Source organism: Panthera pardus, unplaced genomic scaffold (assembly GCF_024362965.1).
Source record: "Panthera pardus isolate Hobbes unplaced genomic scaffold, ASM2436296v1 HiC_scaffold_16, whole genome shotgun sequence".
Lineage (NCBI taxonomy): Eukaryota > Metazoa > Chordata > Mammalia > Carnivora > Felidae > Panthera > Panthera pardus.
Window position 1 is genome coordinate 4,571,474 of NW_026526721.1, and position 18,772 is coordinate 4,590,245.

The window sequence follows — 18,772 nt, forward strand, 5'->3', positions numbered from 1 at the left end:
CACACCCCAGCTGGGTGTCCACGAATTCAACTCAATTCTGACACTGTCTACCCGGAAGCAGCATCAGATCCCACAGGTGAAGGGCTCAGTCCTACAAAGCTGTCCCGCAACCCCCGACCTTCAGACATCAGTTAAAAGCCCAGGTTGTTACCTATGCTTCTGACTGATGAACTACAGACCGGAGGTAGCAACCACCCCCACCTTGAGCTTCATTCATTTGCTAGAGAGGCTCAGGGAACTCAGAGAGACTGGGTACTTACTGAATTACTGGTTTACTAGAAAAGGACAAAACTCAGGGGCAGCCAGATGGAAGAGGTGGCCAGGGCGAGGTGTGGGGGGAGGGGGAGGAGCCTCCGTGCCTGCAGGTGCCGCTCTCACCATATTTCCACACATCCACCTGCCCCGAACCCTCTCCTTTTGGATTTTCATAGTGGGTTCGCTGCACAGACCTGATGGATGAAGTCACTGGCCAGTGGAGATGGCTTCGGTGACCAGCCCCTCCCTCCCTGCAGGCCAGGGGGAGGGACGGGAAGTTCCAACACTAATCACAGGCCAGCCCCACCCTTCGATGCTTTCCAAAGTCACCTCACTAACATAACAAAAGACAACACTCCTCGTTGGAAATTCCCAGGGTTTTAAGGAGCTCTGTGCCAGAAATGGAGGCAAATACCAAACACATATTTCTTGTAACCTGTAACATCACAAGCATCCAACAAGGTGGAATTCACAATGTCTGGCCTCCAATAAAAAAAAAAAAAAGAAAAAATCACCAAGTGTGCAAAGGAGCAGGAAAACACAATTCATAATTCACACAGAAGTAGAAAAACGCAGTTCATACCAAGGGGGGAAAGAATCAATCCTATGAAACTTGGCAAAGGAATGACACCCATGGTGGAATTCGTAGACAGGATATTGAAACAGCTACTATAACTGCGTTCCACTCAGGACGCTGGAGGGAATATCGGGCGTGAATAGAGACACAATAGCTATAATCATGTCAGACGTGTTAAACAGACAGACAGCAGCTATAAGACCTAAGTCAAATTTCTAGAGATGAAAACCGCAATGTGCAAGAGGAGAAATGCACTGCATGATATTAATGGAATATGTATCCGCAGGAGAAAAAGACCAGTCAACTCGACAACTTGAAACTAACCATGAAACACAGAGAGGGCAAAATCCTGAAAACATAAACAGAGAACGTCGGTAAACTGTAGGGCCACACTCAGAGGACCCAGATGAGGGGAGGGATGGGAGGCAGAAAACATATCTGAAACAATGATACCCCAAACCTTTCCAAACTTCAAGGAACCAGCAAGGTCACAGATCCAAGAGGCTCAGAGATCCCCAAGCATAAGAAGCACGAAGCAGATTACACCAGTGAACTGCTGAAAACCGGTGACAAAGGGAAAATCTTAAAAGCATACAGAGCAAAACGAAACATTCTGTACAAAGGAACAAACAGAATTAGAGCGACTTTCATGTCAGGAGTAACACAAGCGACAAGACTGTGCAGTGACAGCTTTCAAGTGCCGGAAGGGAAAACCTTGTCAATCTAGAATTCTGTACCAAGCAACAGGGTCTTTCAAAGTGAAGATAAAGATGTTTTCTGACATACACCAGCTGCAAGAATTTATCACAAGAAGAGACACGCACAGCCTTAAGAAAGAAGGAAATTCTGGGACACCTGGGTGGCTCAGTCAGTTAAGCATCCTAACTCTTGACTTCAGCTCAGGTCATGATCTCAGGGTCATGAGAACTGAGCCCCCGCATCAGGCTCTGCACTAGCAGCAAGGAGCCTGCTTGGAATTCTCTCTCTTCCTCTCTCTCTCTCTCTCTCTCTCTCTCTGCCTGTCCCTGGCTCTCTCTCTCAAAATAAACTTCACACACACACACACACACACACACACACACACACACACACACACGGATAAACCTGGAGGACATTATGTTAAGTGACATAAGCCAGACAGAGAATCTGGCTGGATCTCACCTACACGTGGAATCTAAAATAGTTCAACTCAGCAGCAGAGAGTAGAATTGTGGGGGTAGATCTTAAGTGAAGGAAGGAAGGAAAGAAAGAAGAAAGGAAGAAAAGAGAAGAGAAAAGAGAAGAAGAAAAGAAGGAAGGAGGGAGGAAGAGAAGGAAAGGAAAGGAAGGGAAGGGAGGGGAGGGAAGGGGAGGGGAGGGGAGGGGAGGGGAGCGGAGGGGAGGAGAGGAAAGGAGAGGAGAGGAGAGGAAAGGAGAGGAAAGGAAAGGAAAGGAAAGGAAAGGAAAGGAAAGGAAAGGAAAGGAAAGGAAAGGAAAGGAAGAAGGAAGGAAGGAGGGAGGGAGGAAAAAGGAAAGGGAAGGGAAGGAAAGGAAGGAGACAGTACCTTTGTGAGGTAGGTGATGGATATGTTAGCTTCCAGGGATCATTCCACAACATACACATCTATCAAAGCATCAAGTTGTATACCTTAAATGCATATAGCTTTCATCTGTCAATTATATCTCAATAAAGCTGACCAAAAAAAGGAAGAAACCATCACAGGCAACTGCACCAAAACCACGGCAAAGCCAGCCCTTCGAGCAGAAATCGGTGATGTCGGATGGAAACTGGGATCCACACAAAGGGAAGACGAGCCCAGACTCGGTGACCACACGGGCAATTATAACGTCTCTCCTTTTCATTTTAAACACTGAAGAAGATAACTGGCTGAAAGCAAAAATAACACCAGTGTAGGGGGCGGTTTCTAACACATGCCGAAGTAAAACGTGTGACAGCAACATCGGGGGACAGGATGGCGAGAGACCATGCAAGAACACTCTAGGTCCCTTTCCTACCCGAAGCGGGCCCTGTGTCAATCAAAGCCGCAGGCTACGAACCCTGTGGCAACCACCACCACACAACAGCCACAGCTCATAAACTCGCCGAGATCAAGAGAAACAAAAATATTCAATCCAAAGGGAGCAGAAAAAGGCGGGGAAGGGAGAGAAGAGGCCAACAGAAAACAGGTAGCAACGCGGGAACAGCATTCATTCCCACATGAATCATCACATTAAATATAATCTAAGCCGGGGGTCGGCAAACATTTCTGGGAAGGATCGGATAGCAAATGTGTTAGGGATTTTGGGGCCGCCTAGGATTCCTGTCCCCTTCTGTCCTGATTATTTTCACACCCCTTTAAAAATGTAAAACCGGGCGCCCGGGTGGCTCAGTCAGTGAAGCGTCCGACTTCGGCTCAGGTCACGATCTCACGGTCCGTGGGTTCAAGCCCCGCGTCGGGCTCTGTGCTGACAGCTCGGAGCCTGGAGCCTGCTTCGGATTCTGTGTCTCCCTGTCTCTCTCTCTGACCCTCCCCCGTTCATGCTCTGTCTCTGTCTCAAAAATAAATAAAACGTTAAAAAAATAAAAAAATAAATTAAAAAAATGTAAAACCATCTTCAGAGGTCGTAGAAAAGACCTCCACCCGCCAGATCCGGCCTGCGGGCTGCCATCTGCCAACCTCGGGTCTCAACGCCCCAGCGACAACGCAGACACCGTGGAATTAGATACGAAGCAAGACCCGACTACTCGCGACCTGTAAGAAGCCCACTTTAAATACAAACACTCAAATATGTTGCAAGTCGCAGGGTGGAAAAAAGACGGGTCAGGCTAACGGTAATCAAGAGAAATGCAGTGGCCGTGTCAGTTATCAGACGCCGCAGACTCGGAGCAAAGAGGACTGCCAGGGACGAAGGCAACTCATTTCCGAAGGGTTCGGGTTCAACGCACCAACAGGGCACAGCCATACTAAGGGTTTACACGCCTCCTAAGAATTTTGAAATGTAGGAAACAAGAATAAGGAACCTGCAGAAGTTTAGGGAGACCCGCCCTTACATTCTCAGCAAGAGCGGAAGCGGGCAGGAAGTGAGTGCGGGTAGAGGCCACCCCAGCAGCACGACCCGCAAGCTTGACGCAAGCTTGACATCACTGGCAATTACTCCGCCCACGCAGCGAATATTTTAATTTTTTTTCACGTCTATTTTTGAGAGAGAGGCAGAGAGTGAGCAGGGGAATGACAGAGAGAGAGAGAGAGGGAGACACAGAATCCGAAGCAGGCTCCAGGCTCTGAGCCATCAGCACAGAGCCCGATGCAGGGCCCGAACCCAGGAACCGCGAGATCATGACCCGAGCTGAGGTCGGACGCTCAACCGAGGGAGCCACCCAGGCGCCCCGAATATACCTTGCTTTCGAGAGCACATTTAACCAACACAGGCTACATTCTGGGCCACGAAACAAGTTTCAAGACATTGAAAAGAATTCAGTTCAGGGGCGCTTGGGTGGCTCAGTGGGTTAAGCGTCTGACTTCAGCTCAGGTCATGATCTCACGGTTGGTGAGTTCGAGCCCCACGTCGGAGCCTGCTTCCGATTCTGTGTCTCCCTTGCTCTCTGCCCCTCCCCCACTCATGCTCTGTCTTAAAAATAAAAACACTTAAGAAAGTTTTTTTAATAAAAAAAAAAAAAAAGAAAAGAATTCAGTTCATACTGTGTTCTCTGACCACAGTAGAATTAAGTAAGAAGTCAGAAACAGAGGGGTGCCTGGGTGGCTCTGGCAGTTAAGTGTTCAACTCTTGACTTTGGCTCACTCAAGTCACGATCTCACAGTTCGTGAGTTCAAGCCCCACACGGGGCCCTGCTTGGGATTCTGTCTCTCTCTCTGCCCCTGCCCCACTTGCGCACGTGCGCGCTCTCTCTCTCTCTGTCTGAAAATAAGCCTAAAAAATTAAAGAAAGAAAAATCAAAAGAACGGGGCAGTCAAAAAAGTATGTCAACGAACAGCACACAGGATATGATTTCACTTAGGTTAAAAGAGAAAACCAAACAACAACAAAACCAAAACCAAGCCCAGATCTCCTAGGTATTTTATCTGTAAAATGGGAGATGGCAATGGTACCCACAAATCACAGTCTTAGTGAATGGGGACCAAGCTAATAGAAGGCACTTAGTACCTGGGGTAAGGGCAGTGCTTCCTAAGCACCATGTGTTAATATCTTGTTATTTTAAATCTTTCATCAAGATCATATACATTTTTCATTTATACACAGATACAATAAAAATACATAAAAACCCTCAACCAACTCCTATTTTCTGCCATGTACACGTATTCCTTTTTTTAATCAAAAAACATTTTTTTCAGTTTTTGGAAAAACAGCCCCAATGTAAGGCTGCCAGTCAAAATGTATCATCTGGAAACAGATGCATCCTCACGTATTCCAAGCAGCTGCTTCCCGTTAAAAGTCGGGCGCCCCTCTGGCTCAGTCAGTCTGGAAGAGACTGCAGCTCTTGATCTCGAGGTTGTGAGCTGGAGCCCCACGCTACGTATGGAGATTACTTACGTAAGTCCATTTTTTGTTTTTAAATGAAGGGACGGGGCACCAGGGTGACGCGGTCGGTTAAGGGTCTGATTCTGGATTTCCGCTCAGGTCACGATCTCATGATTCATGAGTTCAAGGCACACATCAGGCTCCGTGCTGACAGCTCGGAACCTGCTTGGGTGTCTGTCTCTCTCTCTCTCTCTCTCTCCCCCCCCACTCTCTGTTCCTCCCCCACTCGTGCTCTCTCACTCAAAATAAATAAATAAACTTTAAAGTAGTTTACAAAAATTAAGGGAGAGTTGATTTAAAATTACTTCTGGAGGGCATTTTCCATTCACTGGATGATCTGTACATTTCTTATATATACTAATTATTCTATGACCATGGAATAGATTTTAATTTTTTGTACCGAAATTATGAGGCCATCCTACGTACTGGTTAAGAGCATGGACCCTGGGGTCAGACTTCTGGGGTTCAAATCCTACTTCCCACGTATGAGCTGTGTCACCTTATACAACTTCCTTAACTTCTTTGCCCCTCAGTTTCCTTATCTGTAAAATGGGAGATGGCAATGGTACCCACAAATCACAGTCTTAGTGAATGGGGACCAAGCTAATGGAAGGCACTTAGTACAGTGCCTGGGGTAAGGGCAGTGCTTCCTAAGCACCACGTGTTAATATCTTGTTATTTTAAATCTTTCATCAATGTCTTGGGTTAAAATTGTAACTATGTGTTTTCTCGGTTCTATCTTCCAGAAGACCCCGTTGATAATGAGCACCTGAGGAAGATCCATCAACTTACCAACTATAAAAATTATCATGGCTGGGGTCTTTTCTGCCATGGCATGTAAAATAAAGTGATGGTACCGAGACGCCTTTCGAGCAGCCGTGGTTCACTTGGAAGAACATTCTGGAGCTCCAGGACAGGCATTCTAGACCCAGGGCCATTTTGTGCTGCAACTACACGAAAACCTCTTACAAACTACCCCAGGCCTCGGTGTTCTTTTGAGACTGCATGATTCATGTCTTTGGGGCCCCTTGGCTTTGCAATCCTTTGATTATATTCTAAGTAGATGGCAGAGGCCTCGCTCTGAAACTCTGTTCTTAACAGCTAACTTTCCTATTTTTAAACATGAATATGTACCAGATGATCCACTTTCAACCTGCACAAGGAAATTCACAGCGAAACGACTGCCACAATCCATGGTACGTCTCAAGTTGTAAAAGCTCAACTCTATACAGCTCTTGGGTGTTAAATGTCTCAATCTATAAAAAGACATGAGTGGTATTTCAGAAGCTTTGGATACATTAAGAGAGATCTGTCAATCTTAACGCTCTGTTATCCTTCTAGCTCTAGGACACTTGGCCCAGCCAACACAGAGGCATCTGAGAGCGCACCGGCCTTGAACGTCCGTCTGTCTGTCTGTCTGCTGCTGACTTGTGAGACTATCTGTACGCTGAAGCCCCAGGCCGGCCAGCACTATGACACGCGGTGACCACCGCCGTATTTATCCGGCTCCGATCTGAGACCAGAATAGTGATTCTTTGTAGGGGTTGGGGGGGGGGGGGTGAGGCGAGGAGAGGCAGGGCAGCACAAGAGAAGCATCTGTGGATCTTTTTCCAAAATAACCATCACCCTCCCACCTACCACCATTCTGATACACCCTGGCTGAAAAAGGAGGGGAGGGTGTGGGCCATCCTGTATTTTAAAAAGCTCCCCGGCAAAGTCCTCAAAGAGCTCCCACTCGCTGCTCTCCTTCCCACCCTGTCCCAACCCTTAGAGACAAGCCGAATCCCATGGCGGAGTGTGGTGTGACAAACACCAATTGTTACGGAAACCCAATAAAAGACATCAAGAGAAAAGGGAAGCTCCCAAAGGTTTGGGCTCCACCAACTGCTAGCTGGCACCGAGAGAGAACGTCCTCCTCCTCCCACACAGAGAAAAGATGATAAACTCATATTTTTAAATATGTAGATGAGCCCGGAAATAGGTGCTAGGACTGGGGATCCAAAGCCCAGGGACAGGGGTGCGGAGGGGGATGGGAAAAAGACTTGACCCCGGCACCACGGAGGGGGCTGGTAGAGGCTGGCTCGCTGGGGGAGGGAGCCGGGAAATTTCTGCCAACCAGGAAGCCGGACTCTGCCCGAGGTCTGGGGGCCGGAAGGGCAAGGAAGAACCTCCTGCGAGAAGCAGAGCTTCCCTGCCACCGCCTGGAGCAGGGCTGGCATCGAAATTTACACAGCTTGGTGTAGAAATCCTGAAGTGCTCATCGCCTCACACTCAGCAGAAACAAATGCAAAATTGGTTTATGGCAACATTTTTACAACCCAAGGTGCACTGAACTCTCTCCAAAGGGAAAAAAAAAAAAAGCTTTCCCACTAAAGATAAGCTCACAACAAGTAGTTGCAAACCAAGTGAGAAGAAAATCTGCCACGAGAGAACAGCAGACACAAAACCAAAGAGATCAGCTCTCCGTAAACGATAGGAAAACAGAATATGCTGGAGATTACACAATAGCGGTGTTTAAAAACTCACTAAAATACTACCAAGGCTTTTTAATCAGGCTGATTGAAAGGTTCATAAAGGAAAATAAAATTGAGAAAGAACAGCGGGGGGAGGGGGGGTGCGCCTGGGTGGCTCAGTCAGTTAAGCGTCTGATGCTTGATTTCGATTCAGGTCATGATCTCACCGTTCACGAGATCAAGCCCCTCATCCAGCTATCGGCGTGGAACTTGTTTGGGATTCTCGGTCGCCCTCTCTGCCCCTTCCCCACTCATGCATGTGTGAGCACATGCGCACACACTCTCTCCTGCTCTCTCAAGAGCAATAAATTTAAAAAAAAAAAATACTGTAAGATATATCGATTGAACAGAATAGAAAATCCAGACATACAGACCTATCTCCCCAAATACTTACTGGAATTTGTTATGTGATAATATTCAAATCAGTGAAGAAAATGTGGATTATTTGGGAAAATGTTATAGGAACATGGGATAATCATATGGGGGGGAGGTTTAATCCATACAAACTATGTCAAGGTAAATCAAACATAGAAGTACTTGTACAAATCACGAAATAATTTCAATAAACAAGGCCATTTAAAATGTGGCTTTAAACCTAAGGGCCTTAAAGGAAAAGACTGACATATTTAAATACATGAAAGCATTTTTTCAATAAAATCCATTATCAGGGGCACCTGGGTGGCTCAGTCGGTTGAGCGGCCAACTTCGGCTCAGGTCATGATCTCGCGGTCCGTGAGTTCGAGCCCCGTGTCGGGCTCTGTGCTGACAGCTCAGAGCCTGGAGCCTGTTTCGGATTCTGTGTCTCCCTCTCTCTCTGCCCCTCCCCCGTTCATGCTCTGTCTCTCTCTGTCTCAAAAATAAATAAACGTTAAAAAAAATTTTTTAAAAAATCCATTATCAGCAAAGTTTCTAAATAATGTAGAATTGAAATATGGATTATAGCTTTTTTCCCTCCAAATAGCTAATTACTCCATTACACCACAGAGATTCTACAAATCAATAGAAAACAACTAAAAACCCGACAGGAAAGAAAAAAAAGGGGAAAGGATATGAGTGCCTAGTTCACAGAAAATGAGAAACAAATGCCCTAGACATTTACTTATAAAAATAAACTCCACCTCGCGCACACAAAGTCATACAAATTAAAAACTACACTGAGATAACCTTCATCCATCAGACTGGCAAAATTCCCAAAGGGGTGACAACACCTTGTTGGTGACGCTGACTGGAGAGTCAGGCCACAGTATACGTTGCTAGACAAACGGTACAGCCAACGCAGAAAAGAGCACAACCTCCTTAGAAGGCGATGTGACGATACCCATCAAGATGACAAAATCTTAGGGCACCTGGGGGGCTCAGTTGGCTGAGCGACTGACTTCGGCTCAGGTCACGATCTCACAGTTCGTGAGCTCGAGCCCTACCTGTATCGGGCTTGCTGCTGACAGGGCAAAGGCTGCTTCAGATCCTCCGCCCCCCCCGCCCTCTCTCCCCCTCCCCTGCCTGCACACTCTCTCAAAAATAAATAAACATTAGAAAGAAAAGATTCTTATATGTTTATACCCTTTAACCCAGCAATTGTACTTTCATATGTGAGAATAAACACAGACAAATGGCATCCACTGCAACACTGTCTATAACAACAGGAGACTGGAAACAACTTCAATGTATCCATGAGGAATTGTTAAATGAATTAGAGAAGAGCGACAGAAGATTATGAGGCTCAAACAATAATGGGGAGAGGGGGCGCCTGGATGGCCCACTCGGTTAAGTGTCCGACTTCGGCTCAGGTCATGATCTCGCGGTTCAAGAGTTCGAGCCCTGCATCGAGCTCTCTGCTGTCAGTGCAAAACCCACTTTGGATCCCCTGTCCCCCTCTCTCACTGCCCCTCCCCTGCTGGTTCTCTCTCTCTCTCAAAATAAATAAACTTAAGAAAATAATGAGGGAACACTTGAAGTCTTTATAATTGCCTCTAACAGAGCGGGGCGCTATCTAACGCATTGTGATTTGAACACGATCTGGCCGTTTTCAAAAATTAAATAAAATAATGGAGATAAAGGGAATACAAGTCACAATATTTACAGAACAAAATTTACAGAGAAGTAAACTTGTCTATTTGAAGAAGTACACAGTGGAATTGCCAGAAATGAAAAATACAGTCGATGTAATTAAAAGCTCACTGAATAGTTTAAGTGGTCGACTGAACACAGTTGAAGAGAGAACTAGGGCACTACGGGATGTATCTGCAGAAAACTACACAGAATACAGCAAAGGTAAAGAGAAGAAAGTATGAGTGAGAGGTCAAGGGACATGGAGGAAATAAGGAGAAATCTCGAAATTTATCTCAGGAGATCCAAAAGAAGGAACTAGTAAAAATGGCTGTGAGGTAATAGTGAAGGAGGCACGAGCTGAGAATTCTCTAGGATTGGTGATAAAAAACACGAATCCTTAGATTCAGAGAGCACAATGAGTCTTGAGCAAGATGAAAAACCATCTATACCTACATACATCATGGTGAAACTCCAGAAGACTAAAAAGTTAACCTAAGTCTGAACAGCAAGCAGAGGAAACAGATGACCCCTTTTGGTACCACAACTGAAAGTGACTTTTCATCAGCAGTAATGTTGGCCAGAAGATGTTGAAATACCATCTTCAAAACACTAAGGGAAAAACGGTCACCCTAGAATTACACACATAGTTAAATTATGAGTCAAGAATTGGGGATGAATGAGGGGCATCTGGGTGGCTCAATTGGTTGAGCATCCAACGTTGGCTCAGGTCGTGATCTCACGGTTTTTGAGTTCGAGCCCCGCATAGGGCTCTGTGCTGACAGCTCAGAGCCTGGAGCCTGCTTCGGGTTCTGTGTCTCCCTCTCTCTCTGCACCTGCCCTGTTCATGCTCTGTGTGTGTCTCTCTCTCAAAAGTAAATATTAAAAAAATTTTTTTTTAATTTTTATTTATTTTTGGAGGAGAGAGAGAAACAGAGCACGAGCGGGGGAGGAGCAGAGAGAGAGGGAGACACAGAATCAGAAGCAGACTCCAGGCTCTGAGCTGTCAGCACAGAGCCCAACATGGGGCTTGAACCCACAAACTGTGAGATCATGACCTGAGCCAAAGTCGGACGCTCAACCGACTGAGCCACCCAGGCGCCCCCTAGAAATTTTTTTTAACTTGGGGGAAAAATGAAATTTAAAAGAAATCCTAAATTACATTCTTCAGCATAAGGAAAACTGCTGTGTCATAATGTTTATCCATTTTCCTTTGTTGAGCTTTGAACAGTTTTTAGTTTGATGAAAATGGCGGTTTTATGTAACAATGTAATTAGTGAATGATGTGCTTTAGTTTGTTTTATGAATAAAGCTGCTTCTGGTCAGGTCTTTGGGTGGAAAGACACATTCATTTCCTCACTGCATCTACCTAAGAGTGCCGTTGCTGAGTCATAGAGTAGGAATATGTTTAACATTAGCAGAAAATGTCAAACCGTTTTTCCATTCATACTAAACAATTTCAGCAAAGTGAGAATCCCTTAACGGAGGATTAGAAGGGAACTCCAAGAGCCTACTCCATGCACCAGACTATAGGACTGCTCTCACAAAAAATCCAAGTGACTAACAACTATTTTAAAAGGAGAATTTTAGCAACGTGACTGGATAGAAGATTAATATACAAACAAACCCTGTGTTGCCTGTATACCAATCAAAATAGGTATCTAAGCAAGAGGTATATGCATAAGAACTTCTTGAAGAAAACTGCAAAAACTCTGTAGGATATAATAGAAGACCTAAACAAGTAAGACTTAGCACATTCAGGAGGAGAAGACTTGTATAATAAAGATTTGATTTTGGGGGCGCCTGGGTGGCTCAGCCAGTGAAGCATCTGACTTCAGCTCAGGTCATGATCTCGTGGTTCGTGAGTTCGAGACCCGCGTCGGGCTCTCTGCTCACAGCTCAGAGCCTGGAGCCTGCTTCAGATTCTGCCCCTCCCCTGCTCGCACTCTTGTCTCTCTCTCTCTCTCTCTCTCTCAAAAATAAGTAAACATTAAAAAGTAAATAAAGATTTGATTTCTTCTCAAGTTAATCTGTACATCCAGTGCACTTGCAATCAAAATCCCAATAAGGTTCTTCAGAGATCTTGACAAGCTGAACAAAAGGACAAAAGTAGCCAGGACCATCTAAAGAAGAATAAGGAGAAGAGGTGAGCCCCTGCTGGATATTAGGTCTTGTTATAACTACAGATATTAAACTATATGTTATACCACAGGGGCAGGCAGCTACACCAGTGGGATAAAAGAGAATGTTCAGAAATAAGAGATCCAGGGGCACCTGGGGAGCTCAGTAGGTGGAGCGTAAGACTCTTGGTTTCGGCTCAGGTCATGATCTCACAGTTCGTGGGTTCAAGCCCTGAGTTCAGCTCCACACTGACAGCACAGAGCCTGCACAGAATCTCTCTCTCTCTCTGCCCCTCTCCCACTTGTGCTCTCTCTCAAAATAAATAAATAAACTTAAAATAAAAAAAAATAATAGATCCAGATTTATACTGGGTCTTGGTATACAACAAAGATGCTATTAAAATTATTTAATTATTTAACTTGAATCCAAACCAAGCCAAGTTTATAGAAATGTGAGGTTAAATGAACATGTTAAATGATACCATTAGTAAAAATCCAGACAAATATAAATATATCCTACAAAATAACTGGCTTTTGGGAAAAAAAAAAAAAAGAACAGCTAAGAATACCATTTTGGGGGTAACTGAGGAAATCTGAATATGGCCTAGATACTACACAATATTACAATGTAAATATTGTTAGTTTTTTAGGAGTCATAATGGTATTATGGTTATATATGAGCCTGTCCTTATTTTTAAGAGATATTTGTGGATGAGGTATTATGGAGTAAAGTATTTAGGAGCAAAATGTCATGATATCTGCAACCTATTTGCAAATGGCTCAAACAAAAACTACATATACACATATACTAATATATATCAAAATATAAAAATTATTAAATCTAGATAGTGTGTATTTAGGATGTCATTATTTTTAGTCTTTTCTGTATATTAAAATTTTTTATAAAATATTGAAAATATCAGAGGAGAAAATATATTCCATAAATGGTACTGAGAAAATTGAATGCCCTTATAAAAATCAGATTCCTACTTCACATTATGAGAAAATGGGGGGGAGGGGAAGTATACAGTATCTTTAGAAAAAAAATCTCTATTTTCTTAGATTAAAGAAAAATTTCTTAAATAAGGTACAGAGTAAAAGCCGTAAAGAAGAGATTGGTACATTTTATTTCCCTAAATGTCGATAAATGTAAGTGAAAGCTAATAAAAACAAGTAAGAGAAATCCAGAGACTAGCAGATATTTACCACACATTAGCCCCCCAGAATTAATGGATCAACTATTAAGACTGTGTAGCCATCAATAAAAAAGATGGTAGAAAAATGTCCATGGGGCGCCTGGGGGGCTCAGTCGGTTGAGCGTCCGACTTCGGCTCAGGTCACGATCTCGCGGTTCGTGAGTTCGAGCCCCGCGTCGGGCTCTGGGCTGATGGCTCGGAGCCTGGAGCCTGCTTCCGATTCTGTGTCTCCCTCTCTCTCTGCCCCTCCCCCGTTCATGCTCTCTCTCTGTCCCAAAAATAAATAAACGTTAAAAAAAATTTAAAAAAAAAAAGAAAAATGTCCATAAGCTATTAGAAAAATTCACCATAAGAGAGAAAGCTCAGACACCCCAAAAACATCCAAAGCTGCATCGTCTCAGAAGTAATCAAACTGTGACACTATTTCACACATACAGATTGGCAAAAAGCAAAAACGAAAACAAAACAAATAGAATAGAATAGTTTGAGGAAATGAAAACTCTTGTAGAATCCTGATGGTCCAGCTACCTTGAGGATAAATCCAACAGCAGCCAGTAATTCCAAAGACTGGCATACCAAACCATCTAGAAATTCCATTTTCAGAAGATCTCATTCACAGGCAGAAAGATGTTCGCTGCAGTAGTGTTTATAACTGCAAATATTAGAAACGATCCAGATGTTAATCAAGGCAGGACTGGGTAAATAATCTGGGTATATTCATACAAGAGGATACTATTCAGCAGTCAAAATGGGTGATCTCCCATCAACACGGAAAATCTAGTAAATGTAATGCTGACCGATAAAGCAGGTGGACAAAAGATATATATTATTATATACAGTATTGTGTAGCATTCACATACATTTCATTTTATTATTTTTCAATAATTGTTTCCTTAAATTTTTTTAATGTTTATTTATTTTTGAGAGAGGGAGAGAGAAAGAAAGAGTGTGAGTAGGAGAGGGGCAGATTGAGAGGGAGACACAGAATCCGAAGCAGGCTCCAGGCTCCGAGCTGTCAGCGCAGAGCCCCACGTGGGGCTTGAACCCACAGACCGCGAGATCATGACCTGAGCCGAAGTCTGACGCTTAACCGACTGAGCCACCCAGGCGCCCCCGTATACATTTTAAAACACCAAAAACCCATGACCAACCAACCTATGTTGGTTGTTATATGGTACTTATTTACAGGTCTATGGGAGACAGCTTCTAAGGTGACGCCGACGATCCCCGCTCCCCGGTGTTTACGCTTGTGTAATCCCCCTCCCACAGTGCACCAGGGTGGTTCTGTGCAACCAACAGAATAGGGCGGAAGCGACAGTATGCCCTTTCAAAATTGGTTGGAAAAAAGACTGTGGCTTCTGTCTTGGTTGCTCTATTGCCCTTCTACTCCCTGCGATCGCTTGCTCCCGGGTGACCAGACGACTGTCCTAAGTGTGCTCGGGGAAGCCTGGTGTGAGGTCCAAACGGCAAGTAAGGTCCGGTTGGCAAGGTCCAACCACAGGAGTGAGCTTCCAAGAGTCCCCTCCAGCCTCACGAGAGACCCTAGACCACGAGAGACCCTAGACCAGAACCACCAGCTAAGCCACTCCTCGGCTGCTGACCTTCAGCACCTGCACAAGGTCATCAAGTACTGCTAAACTGGGGGCTAAGTTGTTACCAAGCAAGAGATGATGAATGCAAGGTACTCATACCTGTGTAGTGAAATGTTACGTGCGTAGTAATTATAAGAACGTACACCGGTTTCAAGCTAAAGGGTAATTCTCGGGAAGGCAGTGGGGTGGGGCTCTAACTCCATTTACTTTGTTTCCATGACAAACTTTTGAAGAAAATACGACAAAAACGTTAGCATTTGTTAAATCTGGGTGTTCCAAAAGTGTGTACAAAGCACATGATTTCCTGTGACTTAAATCATTTTCTTTGTTATTTAAAGCAGGTTAGGAATTAAAAATAAACACTTCTAGAAAGAGAAAAAAAAAGCGGTGTCTCTCTTCCATTTATTACAGCGCCACAGACCACTGTCTGGCTCCTAATTGCAGCTTGGAGGGAAGGAATTACTTTAATGGCTAAACGGTTTGCACGGGAGAGGAGACATAGCTTCGTGTATTCCCATGGCTGGTGAAATCAAATGTTTAAGTACCAAAACCCTAAATATATATTTTTTAAATAGTAACAGAAAAACTTCTTTAAGCACACCTACCAAAGGATTCATGCTGAAACGCAGGAACGAATGTTGCTTTGCCTGGAGACGCTTCATACTAAACTATTTCCAACGGCAATTCACTTAGGAGACACGGTGATTCCGCTCCCTGCGGTATTAAGTGGACGATACACGGCTGTTGCCATAGTAGCCTCTACTTTAATGGTATTTAACAAGAGAACAGAAATTGTGAGGCAAATTGCTTTCGTTCTTAGTTCTCTGGGTTATAAGAAGTAAAACATTCAGGGGCGCCTGGGTGGCTCCGTCAGTGAAGCGTCCGACTTCGGCTCAGGTCATGATCTCACGGTTCGTGAGTTCGAGCCCCGCGTCGGGCTCTGTGCTGACGGCGCGGAGCCTGGAGCCCGCTTCGGACTCTGTGTCTCTTTCTGTCTCTGTCCCTCCCCCACTTGTGCTCTCTCTGTCTCTCAAAAATAAATAAATGTAAAAAAAAAAAAGTAAAAAAAAAAAAGAATATTCACATCCAGGAGACAGAGTAGCATCTCAGATTATACACTCCCAGGTAGTGCCCAGAGAAAGGTCTCCCCCAGGGATACCTCACAGGCTAAAAACAGTTAATGCGCTCTCAGAGATAAACATTATCTCAAGGACTCTGAGCCTGCTCACCAATAAAGTCAGAGGAATCTGCGTTAACGTTTAAGAAGGTATTTGCAACAAATATGTACGTGGTGTTGGGCATTTTCTTTTTTTTTCTTATGTTTTATTTTTGAGAGAGAGAGAGAGCAAGCGGGGAAGAGAGACGAGGGCAGGGGGGCGGACAGAAAATCCAAAGCGGGCTCCATGCTGAGAGCAGAGAGCCCACTGCGGGGCTCGAACTCACAAAGCATGAGATCATGACCGGAGCCGAGGTCGGACGCTTAACCGACTGAGCCACCCAGGTGCCCCAGGGTGGTTTTTTTTTTAGACAGCACGTGAGTAGGGCCAATATTCCGGATGTAAGTTCTCCTTTCACTATTTCTCTTCACCCACTCTCCAAATTGTTTTATGTTACCCTTCGAGAACGCCAATGTGTCTAAACGAGGCTGTGATGCACGTGACGCATCGCTGACCTGCCTTCTTAACCAGGATCCCAATGTTACGACCACGATTTGGGTAGCAAGTAAGAACTGAAACCTCCCTCTCCGGAATAGATCAGCGGAGATCGTTCGACACTCTCCCCCAAATTCTCCCGTTGGTTTTAGATCCCAGGGAAGGTCTGGTCAGGGTCGAAGCCACCAGCACAGTTAGTCAGCCTTCCTGCCCATCCTGTCGCTACGTCTAGTGCCTAAGGATGCTTTCATCTAACCCACACACCTCCACCCCTGCACTGCATGGTGGTCTTGTATTTCACCCCAGCCTCTAATTTTCTTCGGTTCCACCTCCCTGTTGCCCACTCTTTGGCTGCCTCACGTCTGCTTAGTTTTTTTCCTCTCCCTTGGCATGTTACCCACCAACTCTGAATCCAAAGTGCCAGGATTTGTGAGTTCCCTGGAATCCTACCCAGAAGCACCGTGGCACCCGGCCACTGCCTGCTCATGCGCTCTCCATGCGTCTGGGCGATTCCATCCGAAGCCACGTCCAGCCCTGGCCTTTTCCACACCAGCCTGGGCTACTGCTAGACGTACTCGACCCCCTGCCCCCACCCCGCTAAACCACGCGCTGTGCGGACACCCCATTCTAGCAAATTGTTCATCTACAGACATTCTCGAGTTTGGGGGGATTACCCACCCATCATCTTTCCTGTCCTCTCCTCGTTTCTCTGAACACCTGCCCCACTCTCTCAAGCTCAGCTCTGCAGAGCCACGCTGCTGACTCACCCTCAAACCAGCTCTCCAAAAGAATTCTAGGAGAAAAACACGCTCCTTGATCTCATTATTTTAGGATTTCAAGAAATAGCAATGATAGGCATTGACTTATTTCACAACGAAGATTTCTTGGAGGGAAAGAAAAACACACAGCTTACCCATGAATCTGCTTTATTTATTTTGATTTCACTGTCAAAAACCCTGTAATTCATCCCCAAGGCCGCGTATGTTTATTCTATGGTGTGAGATACCCTTTTTTTTAATGTTTATTTATTTTTAAAAGAGAAAGACAGAGCGAGAGTGGGGGGGGGGGAGCCAGAGAGCGGGGGAGACACAGAATGTGAAACAGGCTCCAGGCTCTGAGCTGTCAGCACAGGGCCCGACGCGGGGCTCGAACCCATGAACCGTGAGATCATGACCGGAGCCGAAGTTGGAATCTCAAATGACTGAGCCAGCCAGGCGCCCCTTTGAGATACCATTCTAAATTTAACCCGAGAGACAACTATCACGCTAACATTTACAAGCACTCCCCATGTGTCAAGCACAGGACTAAACGTCTTACGTGGATTGTCTCGCTTACCCCTCTCCACAATCCTACCGTACGTCTTACTGATAAGACCGATCAGTGACGACAGGCCCGCACCGAACAATTCAGTAGCAACTGACACGCTACCAAGAATCGCTTCCAATAAAGCGCTCCGGTTAGGGTCCTCTGCCCAACGCACGCGTCGCTTACCTGCACAGGGGCTTGCTGCAAAGCCCACCCTCTTCCGAGCTCTGTCAAAGACCACGTAGAAGCCCTCCATCACGGTAGCACCGATCACCAGCGCGTTGGTGGAAGGTGAAATGCCGAATCGGTAACATTCATAGTTCAGGCCAGCCCCCATCATGGGCTGGATGTAAAGCTACATAAGAGGACAGAGCAAACAAACAAGGAGGGGCATGAATCGGGCAGCGTCGCGGAGCTGTCGAGGTCACGCCGCGTTCGGGACCCCCGCCCCCGCCTCCCAGGTGCTGTGGGGAGATACACGGTGGGGTGGGGTGGGGAGGGGTGCGGGGGACATCACCCTGCCATCCAGAAGCTGAGAGCACAAGCGTGGTGATAAGCGTCGCTGAAAGTGACGAAGGCTCCACCTGTAACTCCACGGGGGCGCCACGGTGAGGTCCGTCCGGCCAGCCAACCAGCCAGCTCTTATTGACAGAGCACTTGGCATGGCTTAGATACTGCCTCAGGGCCAGCACCACAGGGCTGATGGACACCCCGTGCCTGCCCCCTCGAAGCTCCCCGTCTACGGAGGAGGCAGGAGGTAAATGTGGAGTCGGGGGGAACCGCTCCGACAGGCCCCTCCACGGCAATGTCGCCCAGCGACCTCTCCCCCTCAGACCTCTTCCTTCGCTTGGCTTCTGAGAAAGGGTTCTCTCCTCTTCCTCCCAGCTCACTGGCCGCTAATTTCTTCACTGCAAGCATCGGAGAACTCCAGGGCTCTGGCCTCTCCTTCTGGCTGTCCCCCCGGGTGACCCATGTGGCCCCGTGACCCTAAGCACACC

The 18,772-nt window shown here is 45.9% G+C and overlaps 1 protein-coding gene across 2 annotated transcripts in view; it reads right to left on the bottom strand.

Annotated features, from left to right (window-relative positions):
* BACE2 (beta-secretase 2) overlaps positions 1–18,772 on the bottom strand; it is a 90,948-nt gene that overhangs the window by 5,235 nt on the left and 66,941 nt on the right. The window contains exon 8 of one of the 2 annotated variants that reach the window (XM_053903057.1): positions 17,961–18,129. The exons of the other annotated variant lie outside the window; for it this stretch is intronic. Within the exon in view, the coding sequence (XP_053759032.1) occupies positions 17,961–18,129 (169 nt within the window). The remainder of the gene's footprint in view (positions 1–17,960; positions 18,130–18,772) is intronic. 2 annotated transcript variants of the gene reach the window in all.